General features: G+C 24.6%; 1 protein-coding gene across 2 annotated transcripts in view; it reads right to left on the bottom strand.

Annotated features, from left to right (window-relative positions):
- LOC132933647 (transformation/transcription domain-associated protein-like) overlaps positions 1-26763 on the bottom strand; it is a 39221-nt gene that overhangs the window by 9904 nt on the left and 2554 nt on the right. For both annotated transcript variants that reach the window (XM_060999909.1, XM_060999910.1), the window contains exons 6-44: positions 26344-26510; positions 26035-26264; positions 25757-25961; positions 25131-25325; positions 24995-25047; positions 23766-23899; positions 23562-23705; positions 21861-22147; positions 21618-21754; positions 18566-18735; positions 17859-18004; positions 17624-17783; positions 16234-16376; positions 12696-12784; positions 12124-12383; positions 11824-12048; positions 11588-11752; positions 11222-11417; positions 10839-11140; positions 10586-10769; positions 10234-10460; positions 10031-10151; positions 7479-7612; positions 6708-6869; positions 6402-6647; positions 5364-5622; positions 4090-4295; positions 3862-4017; positions 3654-3791; positions 3242-3583; positions 3080-3160; positions 2879-2971; positions 2673-2820; positions 2259-2554; positions 1991-2136; positions 906-1170; positions 547-836; positions 380-479; positions 55-302 (exon numbers count right to left, since the gene is read on the bottom strand). In XM_060999909.1, coding sequence (XP_060855892.1) covers positions 55-302; positions 380-479; positions 547-836; positions 906-1170; positions 1991-2136; positions 2259-2554; positions 2673-2820; positions 2879-2971; positions 3080-3160; positions 3242-3583; positions 3654-3791; positions 3862-4017; positions 4090-4295; positions 5364-5622; positions 6402-6647; positions 6708-6869; positions 7479-7612; positions 10031-10151; positions 10234-10460; positions 10586-10769; positions 10839-11140; positions 11222-11417; positions 11588-11752; positions 11824-12048; positions 12124-12383; positions 12696-12784; positions 16234-16376; positions 17624-17783; positions 17859-18004; positions 18566-18735; positions 21618-21754; positions 21861-22147; positions 23562-23705; positions 23766-23899; positions 24995-25047; positions 25131-25325; positions 25757-25961; positions 26035-26264; positions 26344-26510 — 7250 coding nt within the window. The remainder of the gene's footprint in view (positions 1-54; positions 303-379; positions 480-546; positions 837-905; positions 1171-1990; positions 2137-2258; positions 2555-2672; positions 2821-2878; positions 2972-3079; positions 3161-3241; positions 3584-3653; positions 3792-3861; positions 4018-4089; positions 4296-5363; positions 5623-6401; positions 6648-6707; positions 6870-7478; positions 7613-10030; positions 10152-10233; positions 10461-10585; positions 10770-10838; positions 11141-11221; positions 11418-11587; positions 11753-11823; positions 12049-12123; positions 12384-12695; positions 12785-16233; positions 16377-17623; positions 17784-17858; positions 18005-18565; positions 18736-21617; positions 21755-21860; positions 22148-23561; positions 23706-23765; positions 23900-24994; positions 25048-25130; positions 25326-25756; positions 25962-26034; positions 26265-26343; positions 26511-26763) is intronic.

The raw sequence follows: 26763 nt of genomic DNA, 5'->3' as shown, positions 1-26763 counted from the left end.
TAACAGGTGAATTAGCTTAGAACACTGTAGCAATGTAGCAAAATCAATAATTACTTAGTTAAGCGAATCTTTCTAAACATGATATCTTTATTATAAGAATTATTTTGGTAAATTGCTGTTCCATTTGTTTCTTGATCTAATAATTCCTTGTACATTTGTGAAGCTTCTTTAATGTATCCTTGTTGCTCAAGAGATAATGCTTTTTTAGTATCTTCACATTTTATAGTATTTTGAAAAAGACTTTCCAGAACATCTTCATCCCGCAATAGAGAATATATCTGAATCAGTCCTTCAACAGCTTCCTTAAAAATAATTTTTAATATGTTCAAACAAAATGTTAACTTTAACAAAATAAGTGTATTTGGTTTATATTACTTACATCATGTTTTTCGTGTACATAGTAACTACTAATATTTTCCATTTGATCAATAACTAAATACCATAAATTATACGTTTTCCCAATATATACCATTTGATAACTAAAATAAATATTTGTATATATTACATTTTTATGATAAATTGAATTAATTAAGAAAAATAACTTACGGTTTGAAATTTAAGTGTGGTTTACAAAGAATAATAGCTTCATAAAACGCTGTCATAAAGTTATTTCTTAATTTACTTTTTGCTAAAAAATTCATTGCCCTTGTCGATAGTAAATTTCTTTGATCATCATTAAACAAACTCCAAACATTGGGAAGTAATGATATCCATAAGTATTTAGCTAAGTCCTCATCATAAAAACACAACTGTGCTAAAGAGAAACACATATCAAAAGCAGAAATATTTTGTACTTGATATGATATTAGAAAACTACTATTTGGTGAAATGGCCCCCTAAAAATAAATATATAATATACAATAAAAATAACGAAGGAATGTAATTATTCTTGTAATGTATCTTACAATTTTATCACTATCCTTTATGACTAATAATGGAAAATCTCCTTGTAGTTTAGTATTTCTAGATATCTTTATCAATAATAGTTGAACATAAAATGCAATTGGAGCGTCTAAATTATAACTTAATTCATTAGACATTAACGTATACAATCTTATGCATAATCCACCGTCACGCCATAATGTATCATAAAAATTTAAAAACTCATATCTTATTGATGGAGATTTGCAACTGATACCATATTCTATACATTCCGTAAAATACCAATTTCTGAAAATTATACACTTAAATTATTTTATATGAATAATTTTAATAATACTAATAATATATATGGGCTATGGACGATTATAAAATGTCATAATCAATGGCATGTTTATTGTCTATAGACAACCTATGCTCAGGACTTCATAATTTTGAAATGACTTAGAAAAATATTTAATTAATTGAAATCTAATAACAAGGTATAATGCTCTGTAAACCTTTGGCTATGTCATATTAATTTAAATTAGGGAAACAATTGAATAAAGTAAATTAATTAATAAAATAATATAAATTATGTTGATTAAAATTATTACAATAATATGGAATAATCAACAATACTTATGTGGTTACTAGCTGTTATGCTATAAAGTACTTATTATAAAGTAATTTAAATTAAATCCTAAATGTAGAAAACAGTTACAAGTATACTAAATTAGTACTAAATTCTTAATTAATATAACACTATTATTACATTAATTAACTAATTTTTAAATTATTTAAATTACTTATTATTATTATAATCACTATTAAATAAAAATATATTTGCCATAAAAACTGTTAAAATACATTTATCAATATTTATTGTAGTATGTAAGAATATTTGTATTTTTGCAATTCATAAATATTATAGGTTTTAATTAGCTGACAATTTTTTTTAATTTATTTCAAATTTAGTATTCATAACTTGTTTGTTGTAATTAACTTAACTCCAATGGTTTAGTTCAATATTTTTGATTATTTTATTAGTGCAATTGATTAGGATAACCCTAATTGACATAAATTAAAAAGACAAATAAAATATAATACAATAGCTTTAAACACAAAGTACCTGAAAATTTCAAGGTTCAGTTTATAACAATAATCGGTTAACTTTGGAAACCGGTTGATAAAAGTGATGGATTTTAAAATTTTAATAACTTGATAATTAAAAAATACAGCCTCATCCCTACAAATCTCAATCCATTTAGTGATTACCTAAAAAAATTTATTAAAATTAAAAAATCTTAAAATAAAGAAATGTAATTAAAATATATTTAAAAACAAACTATTTAATATGACAATAAAGTATTGATAAAAAAAAATTGTAATTAAATTACGTTTAAAATTATTATCATTATTCGTTCATCAGTTGTGGTTCTTATATACTCTAGAAGTGTTGAATTTAATAATACTCCTTCAGCAGCTTCAGATATATCTTTTATATAAGTAATGACAAGTTCAAAACATTTTAGTTGCACTTCAAACGGTATATTGTTTTCAAAATCTCTCGCTCTATCCAAATTTTCTATTACTACTTTCTCAATAAATACTTGTTTACCAACACGTGGCAATGTATCAACATGAGTTTTTAGTATTTCTAAACATAATACCTTAACATTTGGATTTCTGTTATCTGAAAAATATTTGTACATTTTCGATTTAATAACAAATATGTAGTTGTATATTTGAATTTATCAAACTGGCTAGTATTTATTATTTCTACATAATATATTTATTCACAATATACTGACTTTCATTAAATTTAAACATTATATCTCCCATAGTATTAAGTAATTCGTTATTCATATAATTTGGAAAATGTATTAATGAAACTCTTAATAACGTCAAACTGATTTCTAATTTGTTTGAACAATTACTACTCAAACCCTCTGAAATTATCTAAAACATACATTTATAATGTCAATTGAGTCATATGATTTGAAAAGTTCATTAGTACCGTTTGTATGTATGAGTGCAGCTTTTCTAATCCTTCATTTGATGAAAATGTTTTTAAAATATCAGCAATGAATTTTAATGTTCCTTCGTTAACCTAAAGATTACAATGAATATAACTAAATACACTTATAAATGAAATATTTCATTGACTTTTAAATATTTAAGCAAAAAATACTATCTCTTAATACAATAAATAACTAACTTGTTTGACTTGTAGTACAGTGAGATGTCGATTAGTTATTATAATATCTCTATGGTTATGAGGATTGCTTAAAGTAGGTCCCTATTAAAATAAAATAAGAAATGCAATATTTATTAAGTTTTCATACAAAACTTCTTAATTATTCAAGAGTAATAATATTACTTCAATAAATGCAAATTGAAGAAATTTGATAAGATGATCCTCGACAGGTTTTATAGCTTCTATCATTGTATGTTGTGGTAACACACTTAGCAAAAATGATATAGTCTCAAACGCTGCTAACAAATTCATTAAACTTGCAGAAGAGTTGCCATGAATAGATTTTGGGTTTTGTTTAAAAAGTTGTTCTTTTTTCAAAAATGAGTCACAAAGTTTTTCAAACCATCCAAATTTTAATTGTAGTTGCGCAGTATCGATTGGTTCAGTGTTCAATATTTTTTTAAATAACTTTCTACTGCGTATTGCTAGTTTACTTATCAAGCTTTCCGGTTTATCATCATGTGTCTAAATAAAAATTAATTTATATTTGGTTACAAATAATAAACATTTAAGTATAGTTATTATATTACAGTACCTGGCACCCAACCATTGCCAAAAAGTTCAAACAGTTTTCAATACATTGAGATGATTTCTTTTTTTGTGGCTGCGAGTTATTATTCTCTACTTTAGATTTTGCATCATCAATTGAACGTTTGAGAGGTAGTGTTAATGTCTATTTAATACAAATGGTAAAAAAGGAATATTATAATAATTTGGTAAAAATACAATATTGAATATATTACCGAATTTGAAGGACTATCCGTAAGTTCCCAGCTTATTATCAAACATGCCAATTCTATTGCTGTATTTTTAAAATCAGGTATATTGTTAGTTTTGGCAATTGGAAATAAAGCTTTTATGATATTATTAATCAAAAACTCTTTGAAAGGGAAAAACAACTGAAATAATATATAAATACAAACAGTTTAGTTTTAATAGAAATTATTCAAGTTATAATCATAATAACTTACTGTATTATACTTAATTACAAATAAACAAATATGATGTAGAATTGGCACATTTTGTGATTCATTGAACAATATCTTCTTAATGCATGCAACTAAACCTTGTACATTACCATTTTTTTTACAGATAGCAGAAACTATCAAGTTTAATGAGTAATTTATTACTGGTAAAGCTTCACTAAAGCTAGCTTTTAAAAGCTCATAATGTATCACTAGAACCATTATAATAATTAAGTAAAACAAAAAAATTTTTAAAAAAATCATTTGAACAATACTGTGTCTAGAGATACGGACATCCGTGTTTATGATGTGTGCACAGATATCTGTGTTGATGAAGTATGCATGGATGTTAATGTTGATAATGAGAGAACTGCATGATGCACCTATAGTAGGTGCATATGCACATTACAAACACTGATGTCCAGGGCCAGATTTAGACTTTTGGATGCCCGAGGCTAATTTTTTTAGTAGTTAAGGAATAAAGTTAAAAATATGCAAACTTGCATGTTAAAACTATCTACCTAAAACGTGTTTATTTCAAGTTTAAAACCGCTGCTCATATATCACAAATTTAAAAATGCATTGAAAGATAGCAATATTATAATAATTTTATTAAACCTTCATAATTTGAAGGGTGAAAATAAATAAGTATTTTAATCCCATAACATGTTAATTATTAACATATTGAACTTAAGCCTTGAGTACTTTTAGATTGTTATATTAATAATAAATTATAAATAAAGTTTAATTAAATGTAATACTGTAAATAGTACATTAAAAATGATGTCAAAAAAAATCTGGTGACCTTTAGAAGCAGAAATCTATGTCAAGTCTTATCAAACTCGGGTTATCTGGGCACTACCACCATGCTGTTTAAAAATAAATCATATAAGCTTTTGAACGTTTATACCTATATACTACAGTATTTTGTATTTGCTTGATGTCCCAATGCCATCCTCCCATGTTTGCAGCCCAAATATGTATATAAATACAAATCAATATTTATTTTTTGACGTTGACATTTTTTTTCATACATTTCCTAAACTGGGGGTCAAAAAGTTTTACATTTTTTTTATAGTATTCTGGCATACAGATGCTCCCAAACATCAGCTGACCGGGAGACAAGTGCCCTTAAAAAACCCTCCTTCAAACCCGGCCCTGCTGACGTCAGTGTCTCTAAACACAGCCTTTAAACAATATATTTTAATCATAATTTATAAATAATATAAAGAACATTGTATTTAAATTATGAATAGTTAATGATAACCAAATCAACTAACTTTGATTAAGTTTTTCTCTTTTAGGAGGATTGTCAGATAACATTATGTATGTTAAGATCAAATAGCAGTGATATTTAACATTTATATCCATTGTACATTTATACCATGTGCAAGATATTATGGAATTATATATCAAGTCACAAATACTGTCATTGAAACACAGTAAATCTTCAATTAACAGACAAATAAGTTGGCATAAGAATACTTTAATTCCATCAAAATCACATCCACTCAATACAACTCGAATATTGTTAAAAATCTAAATACATAAATTAATGGAAAGCTATTATTAATATAAAATAATAGTATAAAAAATATATTCTACCGTAGACTGGTTTACAAAATCGTTCAAACCATTAATGTTCTAAAGCTTATTAGATAAACTTAATTAAAATAAAATATTTTTGTAATTTTATTGTACTCTGTTAATACATTTCAATAATTGGCTAAAATTGTTATTCTTTGCACTTAACATTTGTATTGTCTAAGATGACAAATAGTTTTTAATTTATTTTATATTAGAAACACACGTAACTTTTAATACTGAACAAAATCTCACCAATGAAGGTAAACCCTCAAGGATCTATAATTTCCTCAAGATTTTTAATTTATGTACTGCAAATAACAGCCTCCAAAAAATTAATCTATACTATTACTTATTTGTTGATTTTATTAAAAACTCCAATTTAGAAAATATAAAAAGTGTAGAAGGCAAATCCTCAAGAATCTATTTTTTTCTCAAGATTTTTAATTTATACAACTCAAATAACAGCTTCCAGAAAATGTATCTATAGTCTATACTATTACTTATTTGTTGATTTTATAAACAACTCCAATTTATAAAATATAAAAAAGTGTAATGGATACATGTATCAAAAAATGTTTTTTTACTAACAAAGCTTAAATATCATTGATGATTTACATAAATAAATCATGAAAATAATGTATGTGTAATGTGTAGACATAATATTTGTGCATGAACATATTTAGTGTAAAAATATTGTTTAATTTACTATTTTTAAAAAAGGAAATACTTACTTTATTTAAAACAACTCCAATTATATTTTCATCAATTTTACCTAATGTACATAATAGTTGTTGTTTTTCCCCTCTCTTATAACACAATGAAAAACACGGTAGTATTATATATTGAAGTATTTTTCCTAAAATATCAGTATTTGCAGTTCTTTTTTGATACAATTCAATAAATTTAAAAAAGACCATTCGTTTCCATTGTATGCTACTTGATTGTATTATTTCATTTTCTAAAAATCTTCTGAAAAACTGTTTCAATAACATTTTAAAAAATATGAACACATAACAAATCTTTCAAATAAAACTTACATTTATATCGATAGGAAATCGATTTGAAAACACGGGAAGTATTTGAAAGAGTATAAATACTTCATCATTGTTATCTCGATAATATGCCAGTACAATTTTTAATAGCATTTTGGGTTCATTCCATTCTGTTGATTTAATAGCAGCTAAATTTTTATAACGCTCCTTAAAAAGTCATCAAAATAAATAATTCAACATTATGATTTATTATTAATTTGATAATTAATGACTTTTGAAAAAAAAATTTTAAATTTGAACGTCTTAATATTATTTATATTTATAATAATTTATGATAGTGAAAATCATTTTTACTATCATTATCGCTATACAACTATATAAAAATTACAACTACCAATGTTACTCAAATTTTAGGAAGAAAAAATATTATTTCTTTAATCCGCCTACAATGTTTGCAATGTGTTATCAAAAAAGTAAAAAGTTTGCAGTTGTGTAACATCAAACATTAAGGTTAAACTTAATAGAATAAACCAATGGTTTGTAAAAACTTTTTTGTTCATGTAACCATCAAGTTGGTAAAAAAAATCTAAATAGCCCCAAAATTAAGAATATCAATTTATAAAAACAATTAACTAAATTAATTATAATGATCATTACAATAAAGTTAATATTATTGAATTTGGATGGGTCTGCGGAACCCCTAGATCACTATCACGGAACCACAGTGAAAAGTGTTTATTATATGAACGTTTCACTTTTTTACTTAAACTACTTTAATTTAATTGCATAATGTGAAATAAAATTTATAAAAATTACTTTGTACTGAGGACTGGTCCAAATATTTAGTATTATGCTTATAATTTTTTTTGAACTAAAAATCCATTTTTTTGCCGTTTGTACCAAATTATAAATTATTTGAATACTTTCATATTGAATAGTTCTTGATGGATCTAAATATATGTAAAAAAAATAAAGAATAAATGTTAAGTTTACAATGAACAAATAATGCTATATACTAATGACAACTAAAAACATGTTAGCATATGACAATGTATGTAAATTTATTTTATTGAAAGTTTAAGTCATAAACATATTAACATTGGCCTAACATACTGCCAATTTGTATAAACCATTTAATTTGGTTCCTTACAGAATAATATAATATAATGGATATATATGTTATAATAAAAGAATAATACCAGGGCTCGGTACTTCACGCATTTTTTAGGAAGCTGCATATTCAAAATCTGAATCAATACATAAATTCATTCCATAATGCATACAGTCGAAATACAAATATTTGTTGCCTATTTTTGCATACTTTAATAAATTTATATGATATTGAATATTTAAAGATTTTAAGCATATTAATGCATATTATGTTAATTAATCAATAACAAACAAATTTTCAATAAATTAAAAATAAAAAGTTGCTGCACACCGTCACCTTGTCTATATTTTGAACTATAGTATATATCGAGTATTAATTGTAAATAGTTGTATGATGGGGCGGTCATATTTAACATGTTTTGAATAATAAAATATATTTTGTTTTTAAATTAATATAATGATTTAATATTTGCTGTATTTGATCTATTTAACTTTTTTTTTAAATTTAGGACTGAGAATGCTTTAAGATCTATAAACAAAAAATATACACACACAATTTGTAAATACATTTTTTTTTAATAATTATGTTTTTTCCAAGTTTATTATTATATAAATATATATTTCATAAAAAAGTAATTGCATATTATACTGCATATTTGAGCTTTTTTTAGTACATATGTACATATTTTATTGGTTTTTAGCGCATAAAGTCCGGGCTGCATAAAGTCTGAGCCCCGATGACTACCGATAAAACCTAGCATTCACTACTTGATTTTGATACTTCGTTTTTTTGGTCTAGTTATTATTATTACAGTGAAACTTCCATATAACGAACTTCCATTTAACAAAATTTTCTGTTTAACGAAATATTTTTAAGAACTATGACCTTCATTGTTAATTACACGTAAATTTATCTCCAAATAACGAATCTGATGTTTCTATATAACGAAATAATTATTCGATAAAAACCAGTTTTTGTAAATGTTGTCACTATCAAATTGATAGTTTATGTCATAGTTCTAAAATTGTACATGAACAATGTACCCGATAAAGATAAGACACCGAAGGTAGGTAACAACAATTACTCTGCGAGATTGTATTTCTGAGGTATCGAAAGCTTGGAGAAGTGATGTAACGTCCGAAACCATAAAAAAATGTTTTTTCAAAGCTGGATTTACAAATGAAAATATTGAAACCGATATTGAAATACCAGATGTACAACGAGAATGGGAGTTAGTTCACTGCGAAGGTGTTACTTTACTAAGAGTATTTGAAAATTGATGAAGATATCGCCGTATATGAATCACTTACTGAAGAAAGTATTGTAGAAGAGGTTAGAAAAAAAGAAAAACCTGATGAATTTGAAGAAGAAGACGACGAAGGGGAACATGCAGTAGAACAATCCAAACTCACAGAAGAAGACATATTAAACGCTTTATCGGTGGTAAGAAATGGTTTTAGACAAGAAGCAAATGTTCCCGATGAAATTTTTTTAAAACTTGACGATATAGAAACTTTTTACGAAAGAAGGACAATTTTCAAAAATAATAAGCAAACAAAACTTACTGATTATTTCTTTTAAATTATATTTAAGGTTAAAAATTAAATTAAACTGTAATATGATGTTTGATGTTGTTTTTACATACATACAATATACATAATAAAAAAATAATAAAAAAAAAGTTGAAAAAAATACGTAATTCTATTTAACGAATTCCTCTATATAACAAATTTTTTTTGCTGCTTATTCGACTTTGTTATATGGAAGTTTCACTGTATTATTATTATTCATTTTCACTGATTATATTTAAGCACAAACAAAATTGAATTGCATGACTTGTATATTATTTTTATATTTTAAATTTATTCTAAAATTTTACCATTTCTCATTTGTAAAACATGATACAAAAAATAGTCAGGAGTTTGATTGAAATTATTTTGTTTTCCTACAATTTACTAGATCAATTGTTAAAAGCCTGAAAATCAAACGAGTACCGATTTACCATCAGTAATCTATAAAACCTAGGTTTTCTGTGATTGTACTTGTATCTCATCATTCTTACTGATATAATAATTCAAAGTAAAATCATAAAATATAAGATACACACACAAACAGTTATTAATATGTTATAGAGGTTATAGTACTATAGTCATTTTTATGCTTTTAAAAATTCAAAATGTCAATAACACAAATTTGTACATACAACTAATTCAACAATGTTAAAAATATACATTTTAAGATAAAAACAAAAACTAACCAATTCTAGAAGCTGACAATAAAGTTTCAAGGTGCGTACAGTCTGATGTCATCACATTTCTGAGAATTTCACATTTGTTATTCCGTATCATTGAATTAAAAAATAAAGTCCAAGTTGAGTTCTAAATCAAATTTTTTTAATTACATCTGAATGTATTATTTTCAAAACATGCTAAATTATATTTTTTTTAAAAAAAATCAAACCTTGATATTTTGTTCTAAAAAAAATAATTGTACACAGTCTACTGGAAACTTCAACAAACATTCAGTCAAATATGGATATAATCTATTACACAACTCAACATTTAAAGTATTTTGATTCAAAATAAATTCACAAATTTCTTTAATATGAAAAAAATGTGTTTCTGTTATTTGACTAACTATTTGTAAAATTTTCTCTAAACTAAGTTCAAGTTCATACATAGATGTTCCTAAAACAAAATTTTTATTAAAAGGCATGTATTATAATTAATTTAGCAATTTTAAATTCTTAATATATTTAAGTATATTTTAAAAATTAAAATAAGAATAATAATTATAACTATTATTTACTTACTATGAATACAACGATTTTGATTGTTCCATAAATATTGAAATGAATTTATTAAAGTTGTACAAAACATTTTATTTGGACCAGATGGAAATAATTTTGTTATATAAAAAATGTAATTAATATTTATTAATGTAACCTTTTCTGGGTCTTGAAACAAATCATTATAATATAATAATAATTTATCCACCTAAACAAAATTTGATTTAGTTAAACTACAAAAGTACTTACAAATAATCTTTCATTTAATTTATTTTACCATTTTTAATTCTATGATCAGATTTATACTACGAGATTTTAAACATTGGTACACTATTTCTTGCATTTTAATATCAGAACTCATTAGTGCGTTTAAAAATATTTCAAATATTAAAATATTATCTGAATTTTCCATAAAACTTGAACAGTGTACTAAAACTTCCATGGCTGTTTGACGAAATTCAAATAACTGAGTAGATGTTAAACATTTCAACATCTTTATTGAACTAATTTCTTTATTATCACCTTTGCATACAATATTGATTATATTAAAATAAAATAAATTTATTTTATTTAAAACATCTATGATTGAAAAAAAAAATACAAATGAGATTTACAATTTTAAAATATTATAACATAGGTAAATCTGTATAAATAACTTACCAAATTGTTCAGTAGGAATAGAATGCAATGCACAAAATATGTGCCCTTTCATCATACCAATTTGTGATTTAAAAGTATAAGTATCAAATAATCGATTTCCCGGAATTGCTAGTTGAATTTGCTTATGATATGGCTCTAAAATATCCGAAATCGATTTTTGTTGTTTTTTTGCCATTAAATTAATAATTCTTATGGACTGTAAAAAAATTAGAATCAGTATAGACATCAAATATAATACTTGTAAATGCACTTGAAACAAAAATGTAAAATATAATATAATTTAGGTTTTAATTTATGACAACTTATTATTACCAGGAAGAGTTAAAAAGTAAAAGTTTTTTTTTTAATATTTAATAATTTTATAACCTGTTCTCTGAGCAAATCGTTTGGGCCAGTTATGTAATCAGTAATCTCCATCAAAATAGTGTCCTGTATCAAATCATGTGATGGATTATTTGGTTTAACCCAGTAAAGCCAGTTTAACATGTTATCTAAATTACTTTCGGCAATTTTTAGAGTACCAAATGTCAACTAAAATGGACATAATTCAGTTATAAATATATTTATAACATTGATAAATTATAAATTATTAAAAATAATACATGTCTGTTATAATCGAAAAATATGAACAGCGTGGCTCTAAATGTATCATTAAAATGTTTAATAAACCAATTGGAATAATCGTTAGCCTCAGTATCTTCTTTTAGTAAATTTGAAAACAAAGTTTGTAATCCCAAGCAACCTCCGCGTTTATGAATCCAACTTAAATCATAGCAAAGTTCACAAAATTGCCGGAACATGTAAGTAATAAAAGGAAAATAAACCACCTAAAATAGCAATATATTTGTTATTAAGATTAAAATAAATATAACTTATAATTATATTAAATAATTAATACATACATTATCTCCTAGGATATTGCGCGATTCTCTCAAGATAAATTCTGTAGCTTTTACACCAAAATGAAAAATATTTTCTTTTTCATTTGCTAATACTGCACAAATAGCATCAGTTATAATATAAGGGTTAACTTCTAAAATGTATCCATACGAAATATCGCTAAAGTGGCATATGGAAATATAAATAATTCTTTTGAAGAATTCGTTAAAAAATTGTAAAGCGTCCACTTTCAAATATTCATCGTCACAGCAAATCATTAAACCTTAATAGTAAATATTGATAAACTTAATAAATTTCATAATACAGCCAATCCTCTGATAACTTGAACATCAATCACTATAAATGTTATATTAAAAATATCTTCTAACAACCAAAGTATTTTTTTTCTCAAATCAACATTTTTGAAGATTAAAATATTTTTCAATTTCCTTTAACATCAAACTACCAAGAGGTGACTAAATATTTTTCAATTTCCTTAAACATCAAACTACCAAGAGGTGACTAAATATTATACTCAACAATAAAATAAGTTATAATGTTTCATATTTAAAGAAAAAATAAAATTTGTAATTACCAGTTAATGCTTTAATATATGTTTCATCAGTTATAGTATTAGTATATTGTAACTCATTATCTGCAAACTTTTTTATCAATGTTTCCAATCTGAAATTTACAAATAATTTCCATATAACATAATATTTCAATTGTTAGAAAAATAAGTGCTGATAAATATATTTTATTTATAATAGCATCTAACATACATAATATGCCTCACAACAAAAATAATTTCTACTTAATAACATTAATGATAATAAGCTAAAAAATTGTATGGGTTTAAATTTTTTCTTATGCTTAAAATTTATATATTTAAATATAACAAATAACCGGCTTATAAACTTAATCAAATGAAGCATACTTCATTGACTTTTCAATCAATAGACGAGTTAATAATTCCTAACTTAATACAATTTGTAAGCATAAAATCATTCATATTACTATAGGTAAAATGTTATTTAATTTCAATAAAAGTTGATTAACATAAGATTAACACTCCACAACATACAAGAAGTTTATTTTATCTTAAATAAATCAGTATTAAATAATATGGTTGTAAGATATATTGATTGTACTATAAAATATATTGTAAAATATTGCATGTATGTAAAATGAGGCCATATTTTATAAATTAACCAATGTTATAAAGGTTTATATAACCTAGTCATATTAATTCTTCAAATATAAGATCTGAATATATATAATCACATTTTATTAATTCTTTAATTAATATTAATACACACTTGATCAATACATTTTTTTTATCTACTTAGCTCATAACAATTCATACCATGAAGACTAGGATAAGAAGACTATAATCCGCTTCTGAAAACATCCAGAAATTTAGATGTCCGAAACCAGTTTTCTAAAACTTCCAAAATTCAATACAATTTTATATTTTAGTTGCCACCTCAATTATAATACTTTTTCATTAATCTACTACCCGATACCTATTCAGAAGGGGTTGATAGGTTGTATTATATCAAAAAAAATGACTTCACGGGAATAGCTTTATAGAATTGTCAGATTTTGATGATTATGTTTTTATCTGAAAGAAGAAGACTTCCTACACCCCACATTGATCTCTGATTTTGTATTTAATTTCAAATAATTGTATTAAAAAAATTGTAAAAATGCTTTTTATCTTGTATTTTTTAAACATATTATTAAGTTTGGGAACAAAATATTGATAAACAGAGATTGATGCGGGCTGTAGAATATTTTCCTCTAGCATTTAAAAAAAAAATTATGAAATTGGTTGATTTTACAAGGCAGTGTCGTTATTCTTGCAGAGTGTATTTTTTAGGACAAAATGGCATCAGCACCTGGCGCCATAATAGGATGATTAAATGACCACAGGCAGCATTGCGGTCGCATGATTGCTACTTTAACCCTTGTGGTATAGGGATTATTAATGTTTTTTTTTTGGGAATGATTGCATTATTTTGAACATTTACTCATTATGCATTTTATAGCTTGTAAAATAAAACATTCATACATGCGGTGCTGTAACCTGGTAGAACTAGAGGCAAGTACCCTCCCACAAATCTTTTTAAAATTTTTTTTTTGAACGTGTAATAAAACAAAAAAAAATGTTAATGAAACATACATCATATAATATTTATATACATGTATTAATGCGTAACAGAAATATCCAAACAACGTATAATGGGTTCATTTAATGGTTCAAAACAATGCATACATTTTTCAAAAAACTTAAAAACGTGAATAATCTTTATATTACGTGGGAACAACCTTAAAGAAGCTCAAAACAAAAAAAAAATATTTTTAATTTGAAAGAATTTTTAATTCTAAGAAAAATGGTACAGTTTTAACATTTTTACTAATATAGTCACATTGTTCAAAGAATTATAAGGAATTGAATATTATAATTGTGCAGCGTTGTTGGTTCGGGCTCACAGTAATTGCCTATCTTATAAGTATAAAAGTTGGTTGCTTCACACAATAGTTTACTTGGCTTTAAAGTATGTTTTTGAATTTTTTATGTACATAAATTATGTGTTTATATATACTGAGAATGTTAATAGAACCAGAATTTGTCTTAATTCCTTTGTTTTTTTTTTTAAATATTTAAGACGTTTTAAAAGTAATTTTTGATACATACGCCTTTATAACTGTAGCAATCACTTATCTCAACAAAACATGGTACAACCAGCCATTATCTTTTTTAAAATATTAATGTAATTTATTGAAATTCTGATACTACTATCATCTTTAGCACAATATTTTGCACATGTAATATAGGTATTTATATCAAGTCAAGCCCAATGGCGTCAGCCGGTAATACTAAAATATACCTTAATATCTGCTTAAATAATTTAATATTTAATAGTAATTTGAAGAAAACATTTTTTTGTGTAGTGTGCTTTATTAGCTACCTTTGCAACTGTAACGCAGCCTGTGACCGTTTAATCGTGTAACTCATTACAGAACTTTTTCGAGTAGAGGGGAGGGGGGGCATATGAGTTTGGTCTCCATATTCTAATCTTCATTATTCATACCCTTTAAATAATATTAAGGTATAACAAGTGAGTGGTAAGAGTATTTTAAAATTCATATTTATAATTTATTATTGAATGTTTAAATTCTACAATATTCACTATTTAGAAGATAAGTTATCAGTAAAGACCGGATTTATATGTTTTTATATATCGTTACTGGGTCTATGCAGTCTTATGAGAGTAAAAAATGTGGACGATTCGTTCAATTTCAAATGCGTAGGAAAAAGTTTTTTTTGCATATTTGAGAATATTTTATGGGTTAGAGAATATTTAACCCATTTAGCATATTTTGTAATATTTCGTAAATTGTGAGAAAAAATTTGTATTTATTTTGAATTTTAATATTACAGTACCCAGAAAAAATGATTGAACGTTTACAATTTTTTTTTTTATCATTTCCAACTCTCACTAAAGTGAAATAGTATTCCATTAGGATACGCAACTTTTAATACCTAATTAATACCTCACTATTAAAGTAATATTGAAAAAAAAAATTTTAAAGTTAATTTAGGCATATAATGATGTTTATTGATTTTTTTTGCATATTTTAACATATTTTTTAAAATTTTAAGAGAATATAATGAGAATATTTGAAGGTTTTTTAGAGAATATTAGCATCATATTTTAGGTATTTTAAGAGAATATAAATCCGGTCTTTAGATATTAGATTTAGGTTGATTAAAATATTTGAATTTTATCTTACTCTTGGGTTCCTTTATTCACTAGATCAATAAATCTACTTTTAAACTCAAGATTTGAGAAAATATTTATTGAACCAACTTCTAAAATAAATATTGCATTAATTTCATAATGTTTTAAAAGATCTTGAAAATTATTTTTCAAATTATCTAAGCGCATGCAAATTCATTTTTGTGTATAAACTAAATTTTAAATAGCTTATTATCCTATTGCACAATATTAGAAATGAGTAATATATTGCGTACCAAAATAATGATCTTTTGCATAAATATTATATATGTTAGTTATTATATTTACAAAAGAATACTTTAAAAACATAATTGCTAATTATAATACTTGATATTTGACAGTAATTGTAAAACTCTAGTAGAATCATATTCCATTGATATCACTAGATAACCTCTTATAACATTCCAACTTTGTAATCTATTGAATCTATCATCGTCCAAGATTAATATTTGGACAGCAGTATGCACACCCTATAACACATTAATAAATTAAAATACAATGTTAAAATAATTTACAATTTAATTGAATGAAGTTTATAAATGATAATGAATATTAATTAAATAAAATCTGGAAAAATTATGGTAAGTTAACTTATAATTCATTTTAGTCCAAATGCTTAATTTAATATATTATGATTTATGGCAATTATCAAACAGTACAATACTAAAATCCGCTTATAATAATTTTCAAGGGACCTAGAAAATCAGATTGTTATATTCCTTTTTCGTTACATGCGGATGACAAAAACATACTGAATGTGTGATATAAAACCAACCAAGTACATGGTTGGGAAATGCTTTATTAGGAATATCATTATATACGCCATCGTAATAAACAAATTCTACTGTATACAGGGTGATTCATTAAGCATAAAACATTCACTATCTCAAAATGTATTAATGTTTTTGAAAATATTTTTTTACATAGTTACTAGTTGTTAAAAAAACAACGTTTTTATTCAAAAATCATATTTTTTAATATTTTTTATCCATATATTTTTTTCCTTTTTTGAATGGCAACATAGAGTTTTAATTTCATTTTCCAAAGCAGAATATTTTTCCGAGTATTTTGATACATAATAATTGAATTTAGGACGAGTAGTTTATGAGTTATAAATTTGGTTTATATATTGTTATATTTAAAGTTTAGATGGGCGGAGTGGAGTGGTAAGGGCTTACCCCGCAAAATGTTTGTCCACAACTCCGCTTGTCTAAACTATAAATATTTATAACTCGTCCTAAATTCGATTTTTATGTATCATTACTTAGAAAAATATTCTGCTTTGGAATATGAAATTAAAATTCTGTGCTGTCGTTCAAAAAAGTAAAAAACTTAAAATAATATAATTAAAATTATATCATTAAAATCTTTGTTTTTTAACAACTTGAAACTATGTAAAAAAAATTTTCAAAAACAATAATACTTTTTGAGATAATGAATGTTTTACGCTTAATGAATCACCCTGTATGTATAAATTGAACTTATTCAAATAATTTAAAATTATCTTTCGTACAACTATAATACCTATACTAACTATGGTCATATTTTTGAAGTTCAATCATTATAGTATTGAACTTAACTCAAAATATATAATTTAATTTAAAAAATAAAATCATGTGTTATTTATCACATTCATATTGTATGTGTTTAAAAGATAACCAAAACCTATTTATGAATATAATTGTTAAATTTTATTTAATCATTATTGTTTACTTACAGGTGCAACATCCATTTCCAATTCAGTATTATCGTAGTCATCAAATGTTATATATATTTTAGGTTTCTTAGAATTAACTTTATGAAATTGTTCTTGAGCTTTAAGGTGGTCTCTATTTATAACTGAACTTCGATTGAGACCTCCAAATTTTCCAAGTAAACTTTAATAAATAAAATAAATTTCCATGTTAAAAGTAATAACTTAAACCAAATATTCTCTGAGCAATTAAATTCACCTAATAGCTGGCAGTGAAATCGATTCATATGGACTTTGTATACAATCACACAATCCTTTCATGATTTCATTTCGAACTGGAAGAATAGGCGTATCTAAAAACTGAACTGGCAAGATATCTAAGCACTTTTCTAAAATACCAAGGCCCTATATAAAATTGTATAAAAAATGAAATAGCTTAACACATTAATTAAAATAATTATATAAACAATTATTTAAGTAGTTAAATTTTAAATATTAAATGTTAAAATCTTTGTTTTTTTTTAATTTTTTATGTCATATTTTGTAAATGAAAATCAAAAATCAAATGAATATTTTTACTTTATCAGTTAACTGACTGTGTCGGTTAAATGAAAAATTGCTGACTCGAGAGAAAAATTAATTTTTGGGAAAATTAAATGTTTTATGACTAAGTAATTTTACAACTCCACTTCCTTATTAACATTTTTGAAAAGTAAAGTAATGTAATTTTACAACTACACTTCTCTAAACTTTATGCAATATACATTTATACACAAAATGGAAAATATTTTTTTTAATAGAATCTTAAATATACATTGACCAATATCTATGTCATATTCTTATAATAAATATTATAATAATTAAATATTTTTCATAATATGCAAAATATATAATACATATAAATGTATTTATCTAATATACAATGAAATATATTAACATACATTAAATAATATATTATGTACATACTTGTGGAGTTAATTTTGGTATTTGTAATGAATAAGCAATTACTGACAATAGATCCATTATATGAGAATGAAGAACCACTTTAAACATACACTCAGCCAAACACAACTCTGCAAGCGCAATTTTTGTTTCATTCAAATCACTTGTTAAACTTTTGTGGTATGAAAGCAAATCTGTACAACAATAAAAATCAATTATTTATTAAAATGATTTAGGCAAAGAAGCAAAGTAAAAATAATGTTCAGGAGATTCTGTAGTTGCAACAAAACATGTATTTTGAATTGAAAGAACGCTCAATTAAAAGTACAATCAATGTTATTTAAGATTGAGCATTTGTTATTTTACATTTGTCTATTTGTAAAAATAGTTAACTAATACAATATTACCAAAATCTCCAAATTAATATTTTATTCTTAAGAATTAAAACTATTCCACTTTCTAAATGTATTATTGAATAAAACAAATAGATAATAATTTTAAACAAACTTTAATCCTATAAATTGGTTAAACATTTTAGAATTTAAACATAACAGTAAGCAAAGTAACAGCTAAACAGTTAACAATTATATTGAAAAAATAATATTTTATTTAAATCAAGGCTATTAAGTACTTAATTACTATTCGGTGTACAAAGTATTTAATATATATACATATAAAGTATGTGTTCATACTAAATATTTAAGCTGAAACCTTAGCTTTTAGTGGGTTTTTGATAGGTGACAGGGAGTACCAAAATACTATTGTTACTATTACGTTGACCATTGCTTTTATAGTCTACAGATAGCACAATATAAACGGATATAGTGAACCTAGGGGCTGACAACAATTAAAAGCTTCCTATATTAACAATAGGATGGCTTATCTAATTATTATAAAACCAATGCTATTACTACTAATTTTGCAAAAATTTTAAATTATTACCCCTTTCTATAAGTGCATGCGCAATGCAGCTAATTTTTTTTTTTTAATGCCAATACAAATTTTTCTTTACAAATTATATACCCTACTTTTTTAAAGTTTTTTTTCTAATGAAATAATTGACAAAATTAGAGAAATTTTAAATTCACAAATAATAAACCTAATTATACATATTCGTATTCATTCTAATTTTACTTGCAAGACAAGTAAAATAAATAATTTAGGTTAATGACAATCATAAAATTGTAAATTTAATTATTTAATAATTTTGGTGTGTATTAACGTCATATCTGTAAACAAATAGTAATTTAAAGATATCGGGAATATTGAGAGTATAAAATGAAGATGTCAAAAACAGAGATTATTCATACATTAGACATTATTATTAAACTTTGTCAATTTTTTAGTGAAAACAATTTTTTTTGAAGAAAATTAATTTTCAAATTTTAAATATTCTCAAATTGTGTATTTTGGTATTTTCTTAAACCTCCAAAATACCCTATTTTAATTCAAAGTTTATTCAAAGTCATATTTACTGGTATCTCTTAGCAGTGGCGCCGGATCACCAAAATAAAGGTGTGACAACATTTCATTATGACACACACCCACCTACCCAAAGGTATATTTTCGTGAGTGTTAAAGACCCCCCCCCCCAAAAAAAAAAAAAAAATTGCTAGCCCCCAAAAAATCAAAACTGCAGTATAGGCCGCAAAGGTTAAAAATTGCAATCTCACATCTTCAAAACTCAAATTACTCATAACTGTTGAATTTAAATTAATTTTAAATTGCAGTTATGTTATATTTTACTTTTATAATTAATAGTTACTTTATATTATACATTTATTTATTTATTTAAAATTAGGGTACAGGCAAATACTAAATTAATTGTTTATTACATTTATGATTAAATATTATTTAGGTACCTCGTACCTACTTAGTGGCTAGTGCCTACTAATACATTTTATAATTTAACTTTCACAAAAGATACAGTGAAATAGTGAATATTATTACTGAATCAAATTAATTCATTACATGACTTCTAAGAAACAAAGTTTTATTTCTTGAATCAAATGCAGCAATTTGAAACACATATATTAAGGTATAGGATTAGAATAGTAGATTCAACTCAACTTTAACAAATAAAGTAAGCACTATAAATATTATTCAAGTAGTAGTAATAAGAGTAAAATAAAAGAATATTTTGATAAAATTTATCAAATAAACGTATAATAAAAAAACTGTTTTATCATGGACATAAACTTTTCCAGTTATCGCTGGGTGCTGATAGTTGGTTGTTATCAATAGTAAATTAAATGAAACTATTATGACAAAATAGAAAGATACAACGGCGAATGCACAGGTCACCGAGACCGTCCTGCATGTTATTTATATACCTTATCCGCTTATTGTATTACTAATAGAATACAAACATACTAACTGTACACAAGATATCTTAATTTGTGGCTATTACTATATACAATGTTAATATACTATTAGGTATTACTATTTTTGTATTGCATAAGTGACACCTAACAGTAGTATGGTACCTACGCCTACCCACCCACGACCCACCCCTTAAAAAGGTGTTACCGCTGTCACACCTTTATACCGTGTTCGGCGCCACTGTCTCTTAGCCTGAACACACTGTATATTATAAGTAGTAAATATTTAAGAGGACGCTACACCCGCATGCGCTGGCACCGTCTTAAAAGTGTATAACATAGCAAATTGTACATTTTCAATAAATAACCCATTTAACTCTGTTATATTTGATATTGGAACAAATTGATGTATTATCAAATTTGGAAGTAATATTATTTAGTGAATCTCATAGGTTTTTTTTATATTTTAATTGTAAAGCAAGTTATGAGAATATGATTTACAATCAATTTACAATTTTAAAGCACTCATAAATCCTTTTAAAATTAAAATATTAAAAAAAATCTATGAGGTTCATTAGATAATATTCTTACTTTTAAATATATTAGGTTAATTTGCTCTTACATTAAGTATAACAGAGTTAAATAGATTATTCAGAGCGTACTATTTGCTATATTATGCCTTTGTAAGTCAACGTATTATCAAGTCGTCCAATCAAGATTTTAAAAATAGTGAAATAATAAATAAATTATAATACCGCCAAACAGACATCTAATTACTGAATACATATTTTCTCCAAATTCATAACTTGCTGTTTCAACAATAATTAGCATTGTTTTTAATATTCCAATAAAAAACACGGGATGTTTTGTATCTTGTAGACTATTCTTCAATCTATAAAATAATTTTGAGTAGTAACATTAAAGTAATCACCATACCAAAACATTGAGTACATGTAAAAGTATTTAATAACTATTTAATTATGTATTTATGTAATTACGCTTGAATAATTTTATAAACATATTCATCGTGTTTATCATCACTATGATTTAGTTTGACATTCAACTGAATCTTATCAATTAAATCAGATATACGTGATTTTTCTTTTTCATCAAAAAGATTGTTTAATATATAATCAAATATTAAGCTGCTAAAAATAGAAACTAGAACTTCATCCTTCAGTGCCATTTCAAAGACTAATGTTTCTAGATTGTTAGCATAAATCTGTTTAACTAAATGATCCCCTGTGATCAATGTCATTAGATGATTTGGACTGATACACGAAAGCTGAAACATAATTAAATATTAAATACATAACTACAAAGAAACACAAATATATTATGTCACTAAAATAAAATGTTGAAGAATTTGAAATAAAAGAATTAAAATTAATCATTAATGCAAGCATTTGAAAGCATTACTATTAAATAGTAAGATAGCTAACCATATTTAACTATAGCTTTCACTATATAGAAGAAACTATAAATTATAATTTTAAAGAATCTAGATTTAAAAAAAAAGGCCACGGTAAAAATGTCAAGGAAAAAATTGCATACTGTAAAGTCTATAATAACATAATTTTAACACACTTTAAATTTAACTAAAGGAATTTATTATAAATGTAAACTTTTATTTTAACTTTATGTTAGATATACAAGTAACGGGTTATTATACACACTATTAGACTCAGAATCGACAATAGAGGTAATAATATGGTATCTTTGATAACTTATAGGTATTTTTTGCAAACATTTTATTTTATTTAAAATATTATTGGGTGAATAGTTTATTTTCACAAAATAAACCTTTTTAATAACATTTTTTCTATGGCTATTATTACTAATTATCAATTTTAATATATATATTATATCCAACTAGGTAAGGTAAGTTTAATTATAAACGTGTTGTTATCACGAAAAATTGATGATTTTGATAATTTAAAAATAATACTATCTATACCAATGGTTGTTAACCTATACACACTGGTGTGCTGCGAGCACAGGCTTAGATATAAAAGGTTCCTCTTCTATCATCAACACTCATAATTGAATGTTTTCAGCACTACCAGTGATTTTATTTAGTGTCACATTTTGTATCTCAGTCCGTTTTTTATACAGATGGTGCTGCAAACTCTCTAATATGATTGTGATTCACCCCCCCCCCCCTCACCATTTGCCTCTTGTACATACTTTTGAGGCCACTGATAAGCTGCTCGTTTCTAGTCCATTATATTTTAGTGCGTGGCCGTGAGCATTCACTAAGTGTAGTCTTCTGAAAAATGTTAACTATTCGTCCAAGAATAAAAGTATAAAAATTTGTTAGCGTCAAACACACATTTCTAATTAAATTATAATTCAAAACAATTTTGTTCATCCAATTATTTGGAGCAAAAAAAAAGGTCAATGTGCCATAAATAATTTTTAAAGAGCAGTATGCGTGTTTAATAAAAGTTTGAAAACCACTGATTTATACTATATTCACATTAAGATAGAACCTCTGCAACAATTTGCATATGTTAAGCGGTGGTCAGGCAACACCCATTTGTCACCCCTCCCTCCCTGTATGCTAACACAAACTTGGGTATTTTCAATGCATATTTACTATGTTATATGTGTGTAATTTAGAGACAACACATGCGGGTTCAGCATCTATTTAAAAAATAAATAACATGCAAAATATTGTTTAAAATATATTTACTTACAGCATTAAGTATTTCTTTGACCATTTCTTTTTTTTGCAATGAGCAATCACAAATTTTTAATGACAATAATGAATGATTTAAAAAATGATTAAATGTTTTCTTGTAATGACGGTGAATTGAAAATTTTTCTCCTTCAATTTTAACCTAAAATTATTTAGTGATTATTAATTTTATTATTAAATCATGATTTAAAAATGTAATTACAATAAATTGGAAAACTGTTCTAATTGCTGGAAAAATTATTTTTATAAATCGTTTAGAATCTGCCAAAGAATAAGGAGCTATTTGTGATGGATGATAACCATACTTAAAATCCACTTTTTCTTTTGATTGTTTTTCTGAAAAATATAATATGTATGTAAATATATTAAATAAATATATTAAGTAAATATATTATATAAAGATATCTGCAAAAATAAAAACGTCAGTCATTTATTTAAACCTTATAAGAGAATATAAAAATATAAAAATATATACCTATACTTAGTTTTTATTTTTTTAAGAGGACGTAATACAGGCATTTGTCTCCATCTTACAAGAGTGTAAGAGTATAACCGGCAATTTTATGCTCAGCATATTACATTTAGCTTTGTAAATAAAAAAATTAGAGTGAATCCACTTATTATGAAACTTAACGGTTAGAACATTATCTGTGTTTGTATGGTTTGTTTACTATAGTTCAATTTTTGAGCAAGTTTTAAAATATAGCGTAAATTAAAAATCCTCATAACTCACTTAAAAACTGAACTATCGTTAAAAAAACCCACATATAAACACAGATAATGTTCTTAAAATCAAGTTTCATAATATGTCGATTCACAGCAATTTTTAAACCAACAAAGTTAAATGTGATATGCTGAGCATAAATATGGTATGTTACACACTTATAAGACGGAGACAACAAATGTCCGTGTAACGTTCCCTTAATATGCAAGAATATATTATTATTACATGAAGTTATTATTTTATTTCTTCTGCAAACTTGTTTTGGATAGTAAATTATGTTAAAAATGTAAGAGACTTATTATAGTTAAGGAGGTAAAAATATAATAAAATGGTATTCTATATCATTTTTGGGCACCTCAGTTGCTTTATTAAGCATATAAATAAATTTACAGAAATATTACAAAATCTATTATTGCTGTTAATGTCAATGTCAAAAAATAGTAAAATAAACTATTATAATAAAATAATTCCACCTAGCTCACACCAAAATGTGGATATCAGTAAATTAAATCAAGCAATAATAACCGTTAAGAAATATTGAATAAAGTTAATAAAATATTAATTAAATTATAAACAAGAGAATATAAATTGTAAATACACAATTCAATATTAAAAATTAAACCATTTGTTAAAAATCAAAAGCACTCTATTATACAATGTATTTCACAAAAATAATATAAAACTTAGAATATTATATTTTATCATACCTGCCAAAATAGATGAAATCGTTTCATTAACATTTTCTTTAGAAATGCTAATCCTAAAATATTACAAATAATTGAATAAGATAAACAATTATAATTAATAACAGAATATTATATAAATACTTGAAAAAAATATTACTCATTTAATTGTGGTAAATAAAACTTTTGAAACTGCTTCAACTTTAAAACAAAAATTTGAAATACTCGATAAAATAAATCTATTAAAGGACTCTTATCTTTTTCAATTAAATTCAAGTTTGTAATAGACTGATTTTGTCGTTGAACAATGTAACTTAATACATTCATGACCATGTTACACAAATTTATTTGAAATCTAAAAAATAAATAGATATTAATCACACATATATCTGAATAAAACAAAAAACTTATGTCACATTATTTACAGATAAAACTGCAATTTAGTGTTAATTTGCAAAATATTTATATAGTACACATACATTTACAAACGATTCCACAAAAATAAAGTAATATTATTTAAAACTTATGAATTAAAGATATTTTGTTCTATTATTAGCAGATGTGTGGTCGTATAAAATGCTATATCAAATTAGTTTGAATCTAAAATATATTTATGTGTGAATATATCATAAAGTTATTTATTTTATTTTACTAATATTTAATATATATAAGATATTTCAATGAAATACAGTAATTTGTAATAGAGCAACTGAAAATTTGAATACAATTTAAAAAAATATATTATATTTTAATATTGAACTGTATTAATATACTGTAATAACTTACTCAGGTTGTAGAGTAGGATCTAATAAATTAGAAAAATGTAAATGAATTACACGAACTAGAAAATTCAATGATAATTGACTGTGTAAATGTGTAATAAGATGATCAATATAAATATAAGCTTTAGGTCTTAATGAAGATTTTGATGACCAACTTCTTCCAGTGATTAAAGTCTCATCTAAAAATTTATCCATGTAAGGTAAAAATTCTATAAAAAAAAAAGTTATGACAATTAAAGATAAATTTTACTCAAGGTAGTCAAACATTTAATCCGAACATACCATGTTTATAATCATTAAGTACAACACTTTCAAACCCAGAAAGTAATTCTGAACGAATGTTACTAATATCTGATGCTACATTACAGTTCATTAAACTTATAATTCTACCAGGCAATGTAGGACAATGTATACGAACTCCATCCTTAATACCTTTTACAAATGGTGAAAAAAAAAACAATAATCTCACTTGAGCATGTTTTAAATCTAATACTAAATCTCTATGGTCTGGTCTGAAACATAATTAAAAATATAAAATAAATATAATTCTTGTAAATTAATATTTATCATACAAATTGTAATGTTAATTACTTATAGGGAATATCCAAATTAAAAAAACTCATGAGTACTGGAATCAATTCCAAAATGTCCTTCTTAAAAGCTGGAACTTCACTATAAAATGTATAATAGGTTTTCAATAGCAACGCAAGTTCCTTTAAAACTTTAAATGATACCTTTCCCATTGGAACAAAGACATACTAAAAATAAACAAAATAAAAACTTTATAAAGAATTAAAAATCTTGGCTACAAATTAAGTTTATAAAATAAAATAAATTCTAAGTAAAATACATATAATAACAATTAAAAACAAATAACATGGTAAATCATATCAATTATAAGTTTGAAAAATCAAACTTGTAATTTTACAATGTTAGTAATAAGATTATATAAATTTAATTACTCATAAATAATTAATATTATAAGTAAATTATGTATGAGCAAATCTAAAA

The sequence above is a fragment of the Metopolophium dirhodum genome, chromosome 1, assembly GCF_019925205.1.
Source record: "Metopolophium dirhodum isolate CAU chromosome 1, ASM1992520v1, whole genome shotgun sequence".
NCBI classification, from domain to species: domain Eukaryota; kingdom Metazoa; phylum Arthropoda; class Insecta; order Hemiptera; family Aphididae; genus Metopolophium; species Metopolophium dirhodum.
This window is presented reverse-complemented; position numbering and strand designations above follow the sequence as displayed.